Source organism: Mercurialis annua, linkage group LG3 (assembly GCF_937616625.2).
Source record: "Mercurialis annua linkage group LG3, ddMerAnnu1.2, whole genome shotgun sequence".
NCBI classification, from domain to species: domain Eukaryota; kingdom Viridiplantae; phylum Streptophyta; class Magnoliopsida; order Malpighiales; family Euphorbiaceae; genus Mercurialis; species Mercurialis annua.
Genome location: NC_065572.1, coordinates 67,985,514 through 68,004,963, shown reverse-complemented (window position 1 = coordinate 68,004,963; position 19,450 = coordinate 67,985,514). Strand labels below are relative to the sequence as shown.

At 35.0% G+C, this 19,450-nt stretch overlaps 1 protein-coding gene across 3 annotated transcripts in view; it reads left to right on the top strand.

Moving 5' to 3' along the window:
* The window catches only part of LOC126671903 (serine/threonine-protein kinase ATM), a 39,766-nt gene that overhangs the window by 4,023 nt on the left and 16,293 nt on the right, over positions 1 to 19,450 (top strand). For all 3 annotated transcript variants that reach the window (XR_008790347.1, XM_050365725.1, XM_050365724.1), the window contains exons 13-45: positions 235 to 309; positions 841 to 882; positions 1,038 to 1,108; positions 1,581 to 1,629; positions 2,168 to 2,239; positions 2,865 to 3,020; positions 3,120 to 3,209; positions 3,290 to 3,477; positions 4,333 to 4,936; positions 5,037 to 5,108; positions 5,219 to 5,377; positions 6,382 to 6,507; positions 6,798 to 6,925; positions 7,083 to 7,239; positions 7,339 to 7,385; positions 7,452 to 7,515; positions 7,689 to 7,763; positions 7,922 to 8,041; positions 8,129 to 8,314; positions 9,381 to 9,502; positions 9,588 to 9,657; positions 9,752 to 9,879; positions 11,580 to 11,721; positions 11,806 to 11,940; positions 12,150 to 12,248; positions 12,352 to 12,398; positions 12,571 to 12,766; positions 12,850 to 13,071; positions 13,219 to 13,290; positions 14,087 to 14,156; positions 14,356 to 14,473; positions 14,609 to 14,732; positions 15,871 to 16,005. Coding sequence is in view for 2 of the 3 variants with exons in the window: in XM_050365725.1 (XP_050221682.1) it covers positions 235 to 309; positions 841 to 882; positions 1,038 to 1,108; positions 1,581 to 1,629; positions 2,168 to 2,239; positions 2,865 to 3,020; positions 3,120 to 3,209; positions 3,290 to 3,477; positions 4,333 to 4,936; positions 5,037 to 5,108; positions 5,219 to 5,377; positions 6,382 to 6,507; positions 6,798 to 6,925; positions 7,083 to 7,239; positions 7,339 to 7,385; positions 7,452 to 7,515; positions 7,689 to 7,763; positions 7,922 to 8,041; positions 8,129 to 8,314; positions 9,381 to 9,502; positions 9,588 to 9,657; positions 9,752 to 9,879; positions 11,580 to 11,721; positions 11,806 to 11,940; positions 12,150 to 12,248; positions 12,352 to 12,398; positions 12,571 to 12,766; positions 12,850 to 13,071; positions 13,219 to 13,290; positions 14,087 to 14,156; positions 14,356 to 14,473; positions 14,609 to 14,732; positions 15,871 to 16,005 (4,161 nt within the window). In the remaining variant the exon portion in view is untranslated. The remainder of the gene's footprint in view (positions 1 to 234; positions 310 to 840; positions 883 to 1,037; positions 1,109 to 1,580; positions 1,630 to 2,167; positions 2,240 to 2,864; positions 3,021 to 3,119; positions 3,210 to 3,289; positions 3,478 to 4,332; positions 4,937 to 5,036; positions 5,109 to 5,218; positions 5,378 to 6,381; positions 6,508 to 6,797; positions 6,926 to 7,082; positions 7,240 to 7,338; positions 7,386 to 7,451; positions 7,516 to 7,688; positions 7,764 to 7,921; positions 8,042 to 8,128; positions 8,315 to 9,380; positions 9,503 to 9,587; positions 9,658 to 9,751; positions 9,880 to 11,579; positions 11,722 to 11,805; positions 11,941 to 12,149; positions 12,249 to 12,351; positions 12,399 to 12,570; positions 12,767 to 12,849; positions 13,072 to 13,218; positions 13,291 to 14,086; positions 14,157 to 14,355; positions 14,474 to 14,608; positions 14,733 to 15,870; positions 16,006 to 19,450) is intronic.

Here is a 19,450-nt window from a genome sequence, read left to right as displayed (position 1 = left end):
GTGAAAACACTGGGGTTTTCCTGTCATTCAATTATTGAAATGTTTAGAAAAGTCTGTTAATCTAAATTTTGGTATTAGTTGCTACTTATGCATGGTTAGATATCTGGTTTATTGGAGTTATTACTTATCTGGATTTCGTTTTCAATGAAGAGGCATTGCTGAATAGTTTTGTCATCTCAAAAGCACAGCTTGCTTTGCTGGACACCACTGACTTGTGAACTGGTCTATTTTCAGCTTGACGGTGGTTGGCAATTAATTTGGAGCTGCCTGATACATGGTTTGCCGTTATTCAGTAATCTAACTGCAGTTGTAAGTAACGTTTGCAGGCATTTATTGTAGTAAAGTTGTTGAGCTACAATGTTGTTATACATCTATCATGTTGTTGTAGTTGCGACATACTGTGGTTTTAGCTTTGAAGCGTCTTTCTCATGTCTTTGAATGGCAGTTCTTTGGTTTAGTTCTTGGATACTATTTTGAAAAAGTCACATTGAAAAATCCGATACTCAAACCTTCCACAAAGATTTTATTCAATATTCGCTGTTGTCGTCTAGAATTAACTTGGTTAGGAAAATATTGGCAATTATGGTCGTGTTGAGATTTATAAAAATGAATAACCAATGACATCTTCCTGAAATTGTTTGGGGCTGTGTAGATGAATGAAGTGATTAGGGTAATAGACCAATGAGCTTTTTTTTGGGTGCTAAGCATGAATCTATTGACTGCTGAGATAGCAAGCTTTACACATAACTTCTATTCTAAGTAAATTTTTTGTGCAATCATTGAGATGCAAATGTTTTGGCTGAAAATACCTTTTCATGTTTCTTTTCTGAAAATTTGCAGACAGATTCCACCTTATTGCTTCTTGGACACATCGTAACACGTGTAAGTACAAGAATCTATAGTGATGGACCTTGTTGAGTTATTAGGGTTTTTTAATTATTTAATTTAAATGAACTCGAAAGCCTCTGTCAAAATGAATCAGGATTTATTTTCCATTTGCAGTTTTCTTAACATGTTTTTTATAAATATTCTTTCAGGATTCAATTAATGTATTTGTTGTGCCTCAAGATGTATGGGACCTCAAATTATTTAAAAAAATGCCATCAAGGTAAGAACCAGTATGTTAACACTGTAAATTGAAAGATTCAGCTGTACACGTCCTTTAGAAAAAGTCTTAATTAATCTATTCCAGTGTTGTCTTTGAGCTATATTATGAACATCTTTACGAGGATTAGTTTTGCTCTAAAAGCAACATGCTGATTAAATCCAAGTATGTTATACAGCCATCTATTGGCCGAATGCATCAAAGTTATGGAAATATTTATTTATTGGAAGGGACAATTTCTTGGTGGAGCTTTGCAGAAGTAGAAGCTATTGTATATTGATTGACTATTTTTTGATGATAGGGTTATTTTTGTGATTGTAGGGTTCTTTCATGATATTCATTATTGCATTTTGTGCATACTTGGGTTTTACATTCCTAGCTTCCTTTCAATACAAATTACGTGATCTATTATTGATATCATATCATAGTCCTCATGTTCCTTTTTCTAACATCACCTTTTTTGGTGTCTATCCAGATGTGTTTTGTACTTTGTTGCATGCTATTTTTCTCACAAAGGCTCTCAAGTAAGTGCAGCAGGCTGGCGTATTTTAAACTTTGCTTATTTTAATGTCATGCATCTGTATCTCCATGCAATGTCCCTATTGTCAAGTTCTAACTTGATCCTTTGCTTCCTGTTTCTTGTGATATTCATTGTCTTGTCATCTTATCATTTTTCGGCAGTTTATCATTTTAAGCTTTATGCTCAATGCATGAAAGCCAGATATGTACCCCACTCCGCCAATCATTTAGATTGACTAGACTTGAGTTGCTTGCCTTGCATAGTGGAGCTTGAGCAAATGACAAGACACATTCTAGCTTTATATTTTCGAAATGGGAGGATGACTATTATTTTGTAGCTCATTACCGCTTCTCTTCTATTGCATCTTTGTTAGAGTCTAAATGCCATTTGCGAGTGAATTTGACTGCGCAATTGGGACAGGAGTTCCTTTTTAGAGTTCTCAATTTAATCCCTTACCTTGGTAGCTAGAGCTCTTACATGATGCTTTTAATAAGGTTTATCATCATATAAGTAACCAATTTCTCCATTTCTTTTTTGTGCAGGGTGATCTTCGAGACTCCTTACATCTCAGAAAGAATTTGTTAACAACAATTTTGGGTTGTTTGAATTGGAAGGTTTGTTGGTCATAGAAATGTTATGATTTATTACTGTCCCTTCTATACTGTGTTAGTTTCTTTGGTTCATAGGTGAAAAAGAAGAAATATTTCTGTTGCAGTAACTTTTTTAATCACTCATGCATGTTACTTGGGTTGAAGATCTTTAGGCATTCCGTACATGTGATTTTTTCCTTGGTCTGATTTAAGTGACAAACATAGGTCGTTTGCTCTGCGGTAATTCCTGCTGAAGTAGTTCCTCATTAAAATTTCTATCCATATTTTTAGGATAATGGTAGGACTGATCCCAAGGGTCACAATGGCGCACATGAACTTTCAATATCATTTTCTCCTTGTTTCATGGCAGTCATTGATAGTTTTAGATGAAGACATATCTTTATCAATTAGGAGGTCTAGGTTATCATTTTTTCTTGCTATTAATGTGATAAGAGCAATGCATTTCTTCTGGGTTAGGAGCTTGTTTTTGAAGTAGTGCATTAACAATTGCAACGCCTTGCTTTTATGTTTCTAGGTTTCAAGCATAGGTTTGTGATCCATGTTGCACGATACATTCTGTTTAAATTCTCGTGCTATTATGGATTATTTTGCTGTTATTGTTTGTTAATGAAAGGTATCTTTTATGCAGGACACTTTAATATTGGACGAGCATATGGTCGTGCTGTTTCCTGCAGCTGTTTATGCTCTCTGTGCTGGTTGTGCTCCTTTCACACATTGGTATCAGGGGCTTCTCCCGTCACACTCTTTTGTAGATTGTTTTGAGCCTTCAGGTGATTGGGGCAAGGTAACCGGTGATATTGGATATTTTCTTATGTTTCGTACAAATTGCTTTCTTTTTCTTTCTTCATTTTAGAAGATATTGATATATCACCATTTCCATCAGACAGTTGATGAGGAGCATGAAAGACTTTATGAGCTTTTTGAGTCCTCTGAAGAGGTTCTTGCAAAAATTGATTCAGGCTCTAGAGTTGAGGTGCCAGACCATCTTCAATTTATTTATTCTTGTTCCTTTTCTACTTCTGAGTCGTTCATTTATTTGTACCGAATTTTCAGATTGCTTCATCCCAATGCAATCAAAAAGTACGTCTTCCACAGGAATTAAGAGAGACACTGATGCATGAAATGGAGACTCATATTCTCGAAGCTATAGAGGATCAGCAAATAAAGAAATTACCCCTATCTGATTGCATCTTTGTTTGTGGACTATTATCTAACTTTATACATGGCTCATTGGGAACGAGGTTTGCATATTGTTTAGAAGCTGCAGATACATAATGAATTACTTTTATCTTTCTATCTCTGATTGCGGGGGAGGTTTCTTATAAAGTTGGGTACTTGGGTTACTGGTGGGCTAGACATGACCTATTTGAATAACCGTCATTTATGATTAGCAAAAAATGAATCAAATTAATATGAATACTTTGTTTCTTATGTAAGAAACCTTTTTTTGCCCCCCTCCTTGAAGCAGTTTTTTAGACCTTACTTTGTGAAACCAAGTTGAATATACTGGCAATGCTTATAGTTGTCTTCATCAAATACTCCCTCTGTCCCGTTTTGTCTGTCACTCTTTACACTTTTTGATGTCCCAAAAAGAATGCCACTTTTATATTATTAACACTTATTTTTCTTTTTAACCCTTAATATTTATGAGTTTGCTCGATGGAAATTAATGACGTGTTTGACTATTTTATATTTCCAAGATAAAAATAAAGGGTATAAAAGAAAATTTATTTTTCATATTTAATGTATTCTTAATGTGTGTGAAAATGAAAAAGTGACAAAAATGGGACGGAGGGAGTATTGTTTTTGTCCTGGTTTTCTGATGCATTCATCTTGTATCTTGAGTACCTTGAGAATATAAATTTGAAGTTGCAGATACCATTTATTTACTATGATGTCTTCATCTTCAACATATTTTGAATAGGTTAGAGGGCATTCCTTATGGAAATACTTGTTTAACCTTATTGCACTCTGCTATTCTAGCACAAGATTCCGTATTAGGATTCCTAAGGCTGATACTTATTTGTCAATCTGATATATCCCACTCATCACTTCTAAATCCTTGTGTAATTTGTGCTTTATTTATTGTCCATCAGGAAAAGCGAGGAGACTTTGCCATTTCTGTCCAAAATAGGCCAGTGTTTATTAGAATTATTAGGTTGTGCTGTCAATCTAATCTCCGAAAATGGCAGTGACTTCCAGTCTCTTGGCTTTTTGGGTTCTGGCTCTGACTGCAATGCAAAGAACTCTCTTTTAGCTTCATTTAGAAGCCTTTTTTGCTGTCCTATCTTCGTAAGAAGGGGAGATGAAAATATTCTGTGTGTTGCGCTTAGTTCTGATGTAGTGCAATGCATGGAGAGGCTCTTGAAGGCACTTGCTAAACTTTATGAACAATTTTCTAAATGCACAAGTTCTCATCCTGAAGAGATACAGTCAGACCTACCTGATGCTTCATCACAAATATCTAGCCCTCTGGATACCAGGAGAAGCAGGATAGTTGACATGGAGTTAGATGCGAATGAGGACACAAAGGATGGGGATATACTAACTTTTAGCGGCAAAGTTACTACTGCTATATCCTTTTCTATGGTAAAGTGGAAGTTGGGTATGGTATCACTCATTTCAGTTTTCTTCTCAGTTTTAGAATGTTGTACGTGGGATATTCTCTTTGAAGTGGTGGGAAAAGAAAGTGATGCAAAGGTATATTAAATAATCTTATATTTGCGTATTATGTATTCTGGTCTCCTTGAAATTTACAAACTAATCATTCTTGTTTTTTTTGCCAACTTTAAATCCTCAGGTTTGCGAGAGTGTTCTTTACTATCTATGCCAACATCCGCACTGGTCCTCTGCTGCAAAGCTCAAGGACTTGGTAAGAACTTGTTATAGTTCATGAATTACTGGCTGTTGAAGCATTTATGAGTTCTTAAAGACATGCTCACTTCCTTTCTTTTCTTCCCTCTTTATTGAAAAACATTGTAGGTACAAAATCTGAATAACATGGTCGAGATAAAGGCGGGAGTGAAACTTGATTGTGCTAGTATAGTTGCTGCCACCCAAGCGTTGATGCATACATTATTGTCGCTTGATTCCACTCGAGAACATGCTGGCCTAAATTTGACTGGAAGAGAATTTGAACCGGTATTTATCATTTCGATTGTACTTATTTATAGTTGGGAGGTTGGTATTCATTTGAGAATTTTAATCATGATAATCAGTTTCCCTACAATCATTTGAAATCTTGAGCTTGCATACTATTCATCTGCTCTTGTACCCACCAGGATGACAATTTTGCAAACAATATTTTTAGTAGTTGTGTTTTCTTTTTAACACCTATAGAACAAGTGTTGATGTATGATGTATTTGTTGCAGACGTTTTTCATACTAGGATTTGGTTGGTTAATCATTTGAGGATGCGTGTGGATGCTTAGCTGGCATTTTATTGGCTAACAAAACACAGTATTCATCTGTCAACTAGGTGCTTAAGTTAATTAAACTATGATGGGTTAGAAGTTATCCATGTTTCTATTTCTTTTGCAATTTTCCAACTCACGTTGGATGTCTGTCATATCTAAAGATAACCATGATGAAGCGGTTAAAATTCATCTGGCAGCAAGGGCGTGCAAAACCAAACTGAAACCGATTAACCGAACTGAAACAAAAAAGTTGGTTCGGTTCTGTTTGGAGGTTAAAAAATTTCATTTCAATTTTGGTACAAATAAAACCAAAAAACCGAATCAAACTGAAAAACCAACAAAACCGTTTTGGTTCAGTTCATTTTGGTTTGAAACAAGCGCTTCGGTTTGATTCTGAAAAAAATAAAACTTTTGGTTTGGATTGAACCGAATGTACATCCCTATCTGGTAGGATTGCGTGCATCTATATGATAATTTAGTGCCATATTATATTTCTGTCTGCTTTCATTTAGATGATGGATACCTGGCATGAGTGAAAAAATTGTAGGTAAAGTAATAGTTGCATGACCAGATATAGAGAACTTAAAGTTCAGTTACTTGGAAATTGAGTACCATATCCAATGGGTAATGCTTTACCTTTACCAACATTCTACGGCATGCGACTACTCTGTCAATTACATGCTGTCAGTCTGATGTTAAATTGAAAAATTATTTGTTTATTATGCGCAGAATTTGATACAGATTGGAGATATGGTCAGCAAAGTTGCAGAGTTCGGTTTCCTTGACTGGATGGGACGTGTAAAGCTAATTGGTTGTATTTGCGATTTTATCGCATGCAGTCCTCAAATTGGTCAGGTGATTACTACGGGACTTAAATAAAGATGAGTTGTATTGGATAATGAACTTGTTATCATGGTAAAGAAGAGCAGAATGATTGTTTGAAAATCAAGAAATTTTATTATAGGAACATGGTGGGATCATGGCATACTATAAGTAGGTGCACTTGTAAATAGTACTCATCTCATGCCGTACCTCTGTGGTTCCTGTCCTATAATCTAAGATTCTTTGTTAGTGCATTTCTTTTTTATCTTGTAAGTTTGTCTTCTTCAATTTTGTAACATGATTGCTGTGATGTGTCTTTGTAGACAATGATAGAACGTTTGTTCTTTCTGCTTCGAGATCCTGATTACCGAGTTCGGTTTTCCCTGGCCCAAAAGATTGGTGTTCTATTTGAAACATGGGATGGCCACGAGGAACTCTTCCAAGATATTTGGTGGGTTTTACTTCTGTTGACTATAATAGATCTTCTTATAGTCATAAAATAATTTTTTTAAGGTTAAATGTTATTGATTTTGATACGTACAAGTGCCACTTTTTGGTTTTAATATGAGTTCAGTCATCTAATTTTTTTGTTTTGGCTATTTTCACAGCTCGAATTTTGGTGTCATGCTGGTGCTTCACTCAAATGGAAAACTCGTTACTGCAAAAGAGGTCCTAGCTGCTGGTCCTCAGCCACACACTACTATGGAAACTGTTATTGTTACACTTATGCAGCTTGCTTTCCGCAGTGAGAAAATAGAGTTGGAGGTATTTATATAGTGTGCTTGGTTTAGAGTCCTGTAACACTGAATTACCTGAAACTTTTGTAAGCTGATGCAGAGTTGTATTGTTATTTTCAACATGCAGGCCATTTTCATGATATGTGTGATTGCTGCCATTGACCCTAGCCACAGGTGCAAAATGATCGACTTTTTAAATTCTTAATTCATTTTATTGACTAATAAAGTGCATTGCTTCAGGGTGTTGGCCAGTGCAGTACTTGATAATTTATGTAGTCAGCTCCAGTATGCAAATAGGTTCAAGGTTGTGATCATAATTTTCTCCTTTAAATAACTTTATTTGATCTGTAGAGTCAAAAGTTACATGCGGTATCGATTGTTTCTAAGGCGATATGACTCCTTCAGTTATTTTGCTTGATAGTTCATGAATGTTTGCTTTTGGCTATCATTTAACTTGACCCTTATCATTGGGTGCAGTACTTGGAGGAACTCATTGGAGCTATTCTCTTTTTCTGGGTCAATTGTGGTGTTAGCTTAGTTGCACTTGTGGAAGTAAGTTATTCATTTTATCACTCGTTAGTTCTTTTCGGTTGTCTAATAACATGTGAACTACTGTTTATACTTAAGATGCTTCATAAAATCAACATATCACGATCATCTTTACAACTGGTATTCAACTTTTTTGTTTGTTTAACTCTTTTAATGTGCAGATAAGGCAACTTTTTGTATTAGATGCTGAACCCAGTTACTTTATGCAATACTGTTGCCATTGGCTTCTTCCAGCTTTAGTTTTGCATGGGGACAACTCCAACCTGAACTGGGTGGCTAAGGTATGAATTCACGTATTTGTATTTGGTAACCTTCAAGTAACAAATCATGTTTATGTTCTGTCAGCTTACCCCTTTCTTTGACTGCAGATTTCTTCTCAACCTTTGGCAATGCTAGTTAGATATCATTTTGTGCCAATATTTTCGGTTTGTATGGCATTGCATTGCAGTAAGAGTCCTGGTTGGGATAAGGCAGCTTTGGTGCTTCAGAGCTTGATTCTGCAATTTGCTGAGATATCTGAGAATGAAAGAGATAAGCTTATAAAAAAACACATGGTGAGTGGCATCTTCTCTAATCAGTTATGCTGGTGGTTTCTTTAGCACTTCTCAAAGTTTTTCATTTTTAATATTTAAAGATCTGTTTGCACCTGGTGCTAAGCATGTGTCTGTCTCTGCTGGTTAGCTTGACATGAGATGAGATAAAGTAATTAGCCAGGAACTTATTGCATCTTATATTGACTCCAGCGTTCTTAACTATATTTATTCACTTTGATTTACTTCTCAATTAATCAGTAATACTGAGTCATTTCCATGTATTGAATTTTGGTGTTTTATATCTATCTGTATAAGTATATTTAATATATAGCTGGAATGGTCCCCATTCCTGTTTTTTTCTTTTTTTTTTATTAAAGCTCATGTACTTGAAGCATAGTTGTGGATACTGGATAGGTAACTGTTGTTAGCGTTGGTGAAGTTATTATGATTTATTATTTGCATATAAATCACACTCTATTTATTCCAACGAGATGAAGGATGAGATAAAAGCAGAAACATATAATCTTAAACAATGGTACAACATAAATCAAAATTGTTGTTGTTGCCCTTTCACTATCACCCAACACCACACCACCATCATTTTCTTTCCATTATGAATTTTTGGCTTCTTTACTTCATAGTTATCTCGTTTTTTATATCTTTTTGTGCATTTCAATATCATAAATGATATAGTTTTTGTTTGATTTGATTGCTCTTTCACCTTGTTTGGCTTTCACAATTTTGCATTTAGGAATTAAAAATGAAATTTTGGGATAGAACTTTTCTTAAGAAGTAGGTAAATCAAAGTCTGATGTTTGATATGGCTAGAAATGATGGATGCATATTGGTAAGCATATGGCTGCGCTAGTGTTTGACATGAAGCACCATAGCTATGGCTACTTTCTGTAATTCTCTATTCTACTCGACTCTTGTGCTTCACCATCTCGATTCTGCTTTGCAAACTCTTATCAGCTCTTATTTGATTAATAAAACAGACAAATAAAGTTAATTTCTTGTTTCTCTAGGTGATAAGGTCTTGACATTGTAATGTAAATGATTTGTTTTTTCATTCTCTACATATATACAGGTATCTATAGTGAGCCACATTCTGTCCCTTTCTTCCTGCGCTTCTGATCCTGCAGTCCCTTTCTTTTCCAGAGATATAATAGCTCGTGCAGTTCGAACAGTTGTAGATGGATTTTTGGAAATGTATAGCTCTTTATGTTGCTTTGAATTATTCTATGCAGATTTCTAGATCATATTCTTGATGTGGATATTTTTCTTATTGGAATAGGGAGGATTATCCCACCGGTGTAGCTGTTGTTGACAAAATTAACATTTTTCGTCCAGATAGAGTGTTCATGGTGATTATGTGATTCCTTATACAAATTTTCTTGCAGTCTAAAATTGCTTAATCATTCTTTTTTGCTCATTTGCAATATTTTTGAGATTTTTCAGTTTATAATTGAGATGCACTACAAAACAACATCAGCAGTGCATAACAGGCATAGATGCCATAAGTTGGCTGGAATTGAGGTTCTTATAGAAATACTTGGGCATAAAGCTGCTGTTCCAAGCACTTTAAGGTATGTGCCATCAGAAATTGTAGAATTAGCCTACAAAATATGTGTTTTTTATTAAAGTATAATGACCTGGATTCTATAAATTATTATATATTGTTATCAAATGTATACAATTTTTTGTCAATACATTGTTTGAGTTTTGAGAATCTTGTATTAAAAATTAGGCTTAAATGCACAAAAAATCACCAACTTTCGCGTATTTTTGGTATTTAACACGAACTTTTAATTTTAGCGTAAAAATACATGAACTATCAAATTTTTGCATAGAAGACCAAGTTTGCATTTTTTTCAAAAAACGATGTCGTTTTAAGGCAAAAACGGTGCCGTTTTAGGGGAGAAACGGTGTCGTTTTATGCCCAAAATGATGTTCGTGTTATTATTGCAAAAATCAGATAGTTCGTGTATTTTTATGCCAAAATTAAAAGTTTATGTTAAATACCAAAAACACGCGAAAGTTGGTGATTTTTTATGCATTTAAGCCTAAAAATTAAGTGTGGTAGCATTTTGTTTCTAGAGAACTTGCCTTTTCAGTTTCTTTTGGTCATTAGATTGATTTTAGAAATTTACAACAACGTCTGTTATTCAATCAATATATATTAAGTTCTCTACTTTATGTTGCACAATCTTGTTTAATTGTGGTTGAACTAGGAATATCAGCTTGTATTCTAGTGATAAATGGTTTTTTTTTTTTGGTTTTCTTACATTTAATTTTTTTAAATCAAGCACTTATATTAACAATTGGAAAAATGAGGCTGTTTATTTTTCTTCTACAATATGTGCTTGTACCATCTTTATTTCTTAGCGATGTTATATTTTATGCACTTTCTCCCTGACAAAGGGAAAATAGAGAATCTTTTTGTTGGACTTTAAAAAGAAATTTTGAGTCCCTATAGGAATTGGTGGATATGTGCAATATTCACAAAATTCAGGAAGTTAAATAATAGGGGTGATGTTAAATAAATTCATAAACTATACCTGTTTTCTCAATTTAATCACGAACTTTAAAACTTCTCAAAGGAAGATTCAATTTTTTTTTTCCAATTCGATGCATATGCTAACGTGACACTCATCCATTGGTGTGATTTTGCTGAGGTGGATATCATTTTTGGCAGCCACGTCATCATATTATGACCTCGTGTATCGAATTGATAAAAAAATGAAATACAATTGAGACATTTTAAAGTTCGTGATTAAATTGAGATAGTTTATGAATCTTTATAAAATTACCCCTAAATAATACTAAATTGGAGCTTCACCCATGTGCAATGTTCACAGAATTGAGGAAGTTAGATAATACTATTATATTATTCTAAAAAAAAGAAAGATAATACTATTATTGGAGCCTCACCCAATTGAGCTATTGAGTGAATTATGCTTCAAGCCCAATGGGCATTTTCTTGCTGGTATGTGTTGGAGATAATACTATCATTGAAGTCTCATCTAATATTTTGAGCTTATAGGTGAATTGGCTATTTGACATGAACGATCTTTGTGGTTATGCCGTTAGCTTTTAACAGCCCAAAGCTAATCATGGAGAGGTTCAATGAAATGCTTACACTCACTTGTATATTTTTCTTGTGCTTTTCTGCCTTTCTTGCTATTGGCAGTAATTTATTGAACTTCATTTGATTCATGTTTCAGAAAAACGTTTTTTGTTGTCTCCTTTGTATGTTACAGTAATATACATCTTTTTGTTTGAACAGTTATCTTCTTAATTTGGTTGGACAATTTATTAATTATCAAGCTTTACGAGATCAATGTTGCCGCATTATTTCTGTATTGCTGAAAACATGTAAAAGCAACCCTTCCAAAGAAGTTGTTAGAGTGCTAGGTGAACAACTTCAGGTACTTGTATATTCTCACACAATATCTTAAGTTGTCACTGCACATTTTCACCATTAACTCCCTTACTGTGTCTGTTTTGTGTAGTTTTTGGTATCAAAGTTGGTGGCATGTTGCTCTAAAACTACAGGGGAGCCTTCTGGGACTAGATCTGCTGAAGTCCTGTATTTGCTTCTCCAGCTTACTGTGCATTCTGATCCATATCTTCATGATTATGTTCGAGTAGGTTTTCTAACTTTGTCTATCTTATACTATGAGATATTACTTGACCTGACAGTAAAGGGTGCTTTGGATCTATAGAAAGTCATTATAGTGTGTGGCATCACAATGTGTAATTTTCTTTTTTGGAAACAGATGGATATTTTGCTTTGTTTATTTTTTTGGATCTATAGGAAGTCATTCTCTTTAATTTTACTTATGCTCTTCCATAGGAATTGGAACCCTTCCCAGAGATAGATATCTTTGGTGAGGTACGAGAGTTTCATCAGGAGTTATGCCAAGCCTATTCTCCAAAGGATCATTTATTGAAGGTGGTCTACCTAACATGGCTTGTTTGATTATATATGTAATTAATTTTGTTATTGCATTTCTCACTATGTTTGATCTTTACTCATTATACTTTTTTTTTTTCAGTTTGTCGACAGATCCTGCTACCTTCCACCAAGATTACTTTTATGCAGGTGCTTTCTCTAAAGGCTTTCTGTGCTCCATAATTTACTATGCATATTGATGCCACCTTTAGAGTTGAACTTAGAATTTAGTTCTTAGAGATTGAAAATCATCGTAATACAAGACAACTGGTCAATTTTCTTGCTTTACTAATAGCTGCTTAGATGCTTAACATTCTTGCAGTGTCCAGGCACTACACAAGAAGTTGCTCTTGGATAAAAACTTTTTAAAGGAAAGTAGAAACACCAAAACCCTTGTAGAAGATATGAACTGGCATTGTGACCCAAAAATTGTAAAGGCAGTGTGGACGCTTGTTCGCATGTGCGGGTCAGATGATGCGGAAAGCATTAGATCATTAGTAGCTGACTTTGTATCCAGGGTATGGTTGGTTTGCATGTTCTAGCTTCTAGAATCTTCCAATCCTTAGCAAAAAAATTTTGATCTTCTCAATGTCATCTGCAGGTTGGTATTGGGGACCCACATTGTGTTGTTTTCCATCTACCCGGAGAATCTAGCCATGTTAATGTATGCAGGCCCACAGCTAGTGACAGCCCTTTGGAAATTAACTTTAACATGGACACTATTGTTTCCGAAGAACTTCTGGTTACACTTATAAAACTTATAAAGAAGTATCTGATGGATGACTCTGTTAGAATAGTGGATTTGACATCTCAAGCGCTTCGGGTGAGTTTGTGGGAACCATAATGATTTTCCCTTTTGAGTGTTTTTTTCAGACTCGAATTCTCTTTATGCTTACTTGATTTATAACCTTAAGTATTTTATGTTATTGATGACTTGATCAATGTCGTATATGTTTCTTCTACTAAACAGGGAATTCTTTCAACTGAAAGGGGTCAAAGTGCTATATTAACTTTTGATTCTTACGAAAGATCTCTCATTGAGGTATGCTAATCCTCTATTATACTTCTTTCATGATAACTATAATAATATTACTTTTCTGCTCCAACATGTATCCAAAATTATAGCCTGGGAAAAAATTATTATTAGATTGAAGAAGTTAAAATAGTTTAAAGTTGATGTGGGGCCACTTGCAACTTAGAATTTGTATGGATGAGGTTGTTTCGGAAGCTAAATTAGGCATCAGAATAAAAAAATGCAAGGATGTTTTTATTGTTGGTCTGCGATATGTGTGGATGGTAATGGTAAGAGGCATCAAAATAAAAAAAATGCAAGGATGTTTTTATTGTTGGTCTGCGATATGTGTGGATGGTAATGGTAAGGGTACGTAGGGTTCCTTAGACCTATTTGATAGACAAACTAATTGGGTTTACATTTAATGGAAGGGTTTTCATGTTAATGATTTGGATAATAAAACTGTTCTTGGGATCCTGACCTACAAGATTGAGCATTTTCAGGTTGAGTGGTTTGTTTACATGACACTAGAGCTTCTCCAACTGGAAGGTCTATGCCCAAGATAATCTGAGTTAGCAGTATATTTATGGACCCAAAACAAATCTTAACTTTCATTACTGCACATTTTCTCTATTTGTGGTGCAGACAATCTGCTGGCAGCGATATTCTCTCTCCCTCTTTTAAATGATGCATGCCAGTAAATTTATATAAATCTAGCATACACACCCTTTTACTTGAAAGAACATTAGAAATGACATCTTGTCAAGGAAAAAAGTATAATTATTGCAAAGATTGAGGATAAACTGTAGATAAACCTATCTTGCAGATTCACTCCAAGGGTGTAAATATTGAGCTGGTGGAACAGTACCTGTTGGATCTGGAAAGGAGGTTTAGAGGTAAACTGCTGCTAATGATCAAGAAATCACTGTTTATTTCATTAAAAGATTTTGGCATGTATAGAGTGATGCCGGAATTTTGATTGTCTTCCTACAAACACACATAGGGTACTTGCTATTAGTTGTGGGATTTAAAAAAAATTGTTTATTGTATTTGCCATTTTCTATTACCCCATGAAAAATTTAAAGTCAATATCAGCTGAAGCAATTTCATTGGAGGAGTCTAATTTGTGGGAAACATCAAATAAAACATTCGAGAAGTGGATTTGTCCTCTTGTGTACTCGCTGATAGGTTACAGCAACGATATCATCCTAAGGTACTGTATTCACATGTTTGAATTCCTTGTATCATGAATTTGTAGATTTTTTTTTCGTTTATGCTTACCGTCTCATTGTGCAAATCATGTTTGTTTATTAGACTAACTGTAGTTTATGGGGCCTTGCTGCTTTAGGCTATGCCAAGATATTGTTTTGTTGAAAGCTGAAGCTGCAGAGCTTCTGTTGCCAAGTGTCATTGTGGATCTATCAGGGAGGACGAAAACAGACTTGGATCTTCACAAATTAATCTCTTCACAGGTTTCATTCTGCAGATATTTTGATTAATTTTCCACTTAATTTTCACTTCACCAGTTTTTAAATTTTCTCTCCTATAACTAATTACCCCCTTTGCTAATTATTTTCAAGCTTTAGAATTATCTGGTTAGGTGTTTCCTGTCATTGTATTGATTCATTTTTCTTCCTTATTTTGATTGACAAATTAGCTGGAATGCAAGGTTTATAGAAATAAGGGATCTGTAAATTTAATGACTTGTAAATTTGTTATGCATTACAAGCGAGGAGCATGATACAGACTTGCTATCATGCTTTAGATGCGTATTAACCTACACAACTAGGAATTAATTAGTGATACAAAAAAGAAGAGTTAGGCATGGGAAATTTATGTCTTGAGAGATAATTGCTGGATCTAATTAAGCACTTTATTCACTTGGCCCCACAATGACAGAAATAGGGGTATCAAAATGAGATTAAGTGAATTTTTCACTTGCCAAATACTCATCTTTAGACTATTGATTGATAAGTGATAGTGTTACAGGACTCATGTATACATGAGTGGATATATAGGAATCCATATCTGTTGAATTACTCATATTATGCTCTCCTACATCCTAGGTCTTTGTGCTCCTTCATCTGGCTTATGTTCTTCATGTAGCATTCATACCGAAAGATTCTATGAAATTACATCGATACTTCCATATATTAGGGGTAACAAAGGAGGAGTTTCTATTTTTTCCCCGGGGAATCTAGAATTACCAGTGCTTAACTTTTAATTCACCTCTGACCATCAAATAAAATGTGAATAACCCGTCCTCCTCTCTTTGAAACTAGGGTGCTTCCGGTTCTGGTTCTGTCGTTAGGGTGTACCATTGTGCTGTTTTTTTTGTATCAAGTGGTCCAATGACTCCAAGCTATATGCAGCACTTGACTGAATCTTTCTTTGAAAGCATGAAAAAAAGTTTAATGTTTTCATTTACCCGTTTAGATTTTTTTCCGCGTTATATTCTTAATAACCTGTCAGAAAATAGTAAATGTCGAGTAGAAGTATGGCAAGCCATCTAGATGACAAGTCTTGTAGAGTTTGGCATGTTATTGTTGCTCTGATGTATTGCATGTTGTGTGTGCTTCTGAAACCTTTGATTATGTAATTGCTTTGCAGGTGCAGGAGCATATATTAAGGGATTCTAATAAGTTGATAAAATCCATTCAAGTCTTCTTGAATGCTTTAAACGAACTTCGGTTATGCTATGTCTTGGAAAGATCTTTTGCACCAACAAAGAGAGAGAGTTCCAAGGCAAGTGGTAAATAAGCTTAGTTGCTTGTAATGCGCATTTGGTTTATTTTACTTGCACATTTTTATACTGTTTTTTCTTTTATTCTGAGATTGATTCATGCAGTCTGCACCATTTCTTTTATGCAGCATATTCTTTTACCATGACTGCAACAAATGACTTTTACTGACATTTGTTTTGGGGGAACAAAGGAAGAGAAACTTACTTTTTGAGAAAGTATTTCTTTTCTATTGCTTATTACTAAGGTTTTTTAGCTAATGTTGCTGGATTAAGTTTAAAAGGAAATGGAGAAAGTGATCTTTTCTTACTTGCATAGTTATCGTAAAGATAGGATAAACTTTATGCTAATGGTTGGGATAGGGCTAGTTGATATTATTATCATTATCTGAAACCGAAGCTCAACCTCAAAAAATAGGTATTGAGACGTGAGGTGCTAATAGGTTTCACTGAGGTCTCAATGCTGTAGGATAGATTATGTGGGATGATTAAGATACCACAGAAGCCATATTAGAATTCCCAGCCCAATCTCAAGACTTAGGTGGTGAGGTAAAAAGGGTAACAGCTAATATTGAGGGCCTGAAAGCTATGAGCAGGTCATATGGGATTTGTTTGTGATTGGGCTTAGAAATTATATAGTAAGAATATGGAAGAAACTAAACTAATACTAGAAAAATACTATTTTAACTACAATTCTGTTTGTTGGATACTAACCTTTTTTGTAGTGCTTATTACTGTCCTTTGTTTTTCTGAACAAAGGTGTTTGTAACCTTCATTTGTGTTGGCATATTAGTTATATTTTTCCTATTTAGTTCTTTTCCTATTTAGTATCTTGTATAGCTGTCTTACCATATGTCTCTAGGATTCTGTATATTGTCCTACCATAAATAGGAATATGTAATTGTATAAATACCCTTACAAGATTAATGGAAATTAATTCCGCCTAATTGTTTCTACTTGGTATCAGAGCAAGGTTTATACCTAGCTGCCTAGCCTATCTTTCTTTTTAATCGAAACCCTAGCCGCACCATCCAATATGTCTAAAATTGATGGTGAAAAAACCACCAGCAATAAAATCTCCACAGTCACCATTCAAGATACTCCTTCAACCATTCATGTAAAATTGGATGGATCTAATTATCGGGTTTGGTCTAAAATTTTGGAGATGCATATTGCTGGAAGGAAGAAAAAGGGATACATCAATGGAAAGATCGTTGTACCAGCCATCGATAGTCTTGAATATGATGAATGGGAGGCTGAAAACGCATTAGTCAAGTCTTGGCTCATCAATTCAATGACTGATAATTTGATGTCGCACTTTGTCCAATTTGGGACAGCTAAAGAAGTGTGGGATGCAGTCAAAAGGAGTTATTTAGATGTCTCTGATTCTTCTCAAGTCTATGAATTGATGAAAAAAACTTTTCAATTAAACCAAAGTGGCAAATCTCTTACTGAATACTACAACGAGTTGAATTCAATCTTCATGGAACTCGATTACAGAAGGCCAATTGAGATGACCTGCAACGTCGATATCGAAAAGCAAAGGAAGCGTATTGCTGAAGATAGAGTGTACATCTTTCTTGCAGGACTTGATCACAACCTAGACCAGGTCAGTAGTAGAGTATTGGCTACTTCTCCTTTGCCGAGTGTTGAAGAAGCTTATTCTATGGTTCGACGGGAAGTACAACGACAACTTACTATGGGGGCAGAAATTCAGTCTGAAGGTTCTGCTTTAGCTGTTCATAAATATACACCTAAAGCACAATCATCAAATGCTCAAGACCGTCTCTGCTCCTATTGTCACAAGGGCAACCACACCGAAGACATTTGCTGGAAGAAACATGGTTATCCAGAATGGTACAAACTGAAACAAGCTGAGAGAAAGAATAAGAGACCCACTCAGAATAATGTCACAAGCACTTCATTGTCTTCTGTCTCGCCTCCCTCCGCCTCCCATGTGTCTAGGGTGTCACCTCCGGAAGGTAATTCTTGTTTGTCTTGTGTTTTACCCACCTTGAATGACTGGGTTATTGATTCAGGAGCCTCTGATCACATGACTAATAATTCTTCCATTCTTAGCTCTCTAACATCTCCACCTATTAAGTCTGTTCAGGTTGCTAATGGAAGTGCCATGCCAATTACTAAGGCTGGAACAGTTTCTCTTTCTCCAAATTTTTCTATGTCAACTGTACTATTTGCTCCAAATCTGTCAAATAACCTTCTTTCTATAAGTAAGATTACAAAGGCCCTTAATTGTTCTGTAATCTTTACCTCTACTCATTGTTTATTTCAGGACAATCTCACGAAGATGACGATTGGCAGTGGTAAGGAGAGAGGAGGAATTTACTACTTAGAGGGTAATAAAGTGGAGATGTCTGATGGTACCCATAGTCTTCATGTGGAAAGTAGAAATTTTGAAAGAGATAAAATTATACTTTGGCATTGCCGTTTAGGCCATTCATCTTTTTCCTATTTAGAACGTTTGTTTCCTGATCTGTTTAAAAATATTTCAATTTCAAGTTTGCGTTGTGAACAATGCATTTATGCAAAAAATCATCGTGTTCCTTTCAAAGTCAGCTTTAATAAAAGTACTATTCCTTTTTCTTATATTCATACAGATGTATGGGGACCTTTTTCTACTCCCACTGCTTTGGGTTATAGATATTTTGTGTCTTTTATTGATGACTGCACTAGAGTAACATGGGTATATTTGATGAAATCTAAAAGTGAAGTTATACAACTTATTCCTCAATTTTATAGGATGATTCTTACTCAATTTGGTGTTTCAATCAAAGTGTTTCATTCTGATAATGGTCGTGAATTTGTGAATCAGTCTCTTCTTGCTTTTATGACACAACATGGCATACTTCACCAAACTACATGTTCTTACACACCACAACAGAATGGTATAGCAGAACGTAAGAATAGACACATTCTTGAAGTAGCTAGAGCCTTATGTTTCACTATGCATGTTCCCAAAACTTTTTGGGCTGATGCTGTCATGACTGCAGTTTTCCTTCTTAATCGCATGCCTTCTCGACGTCTTGACTTCCAGACACCTTTGCGGATGCTCTCTAAATTTCACTCTATTCCTGCTTGTTTAAATATTTGTCCTAAAATTTTTGGTTGTGTTTGTTATGTTCATGTTCACTCCACACATCGTGATAAACTTGATCCACGGGCACTCAAATGTGTTTTTCTGGGTTATTCCAATACTCAAAAAGGATATAAATGTTTTCATCCACCTACAAACAAATACTATGTTTCTATGGATGTGGAATTTTCTGAAAAAGAGTCATATTTTTCTGGAAACGTGTCAGTTTTTCCTCTTCAGGGGGAGACTAATACTAAGGAAGAGGAACGATTATGGTTGGCAGAAAGGAATTTCTGAAAGTATGATGAACAAAATGGTGATGATAGGGTGACTGGATGTGAAGAAGAGAGAGTGGA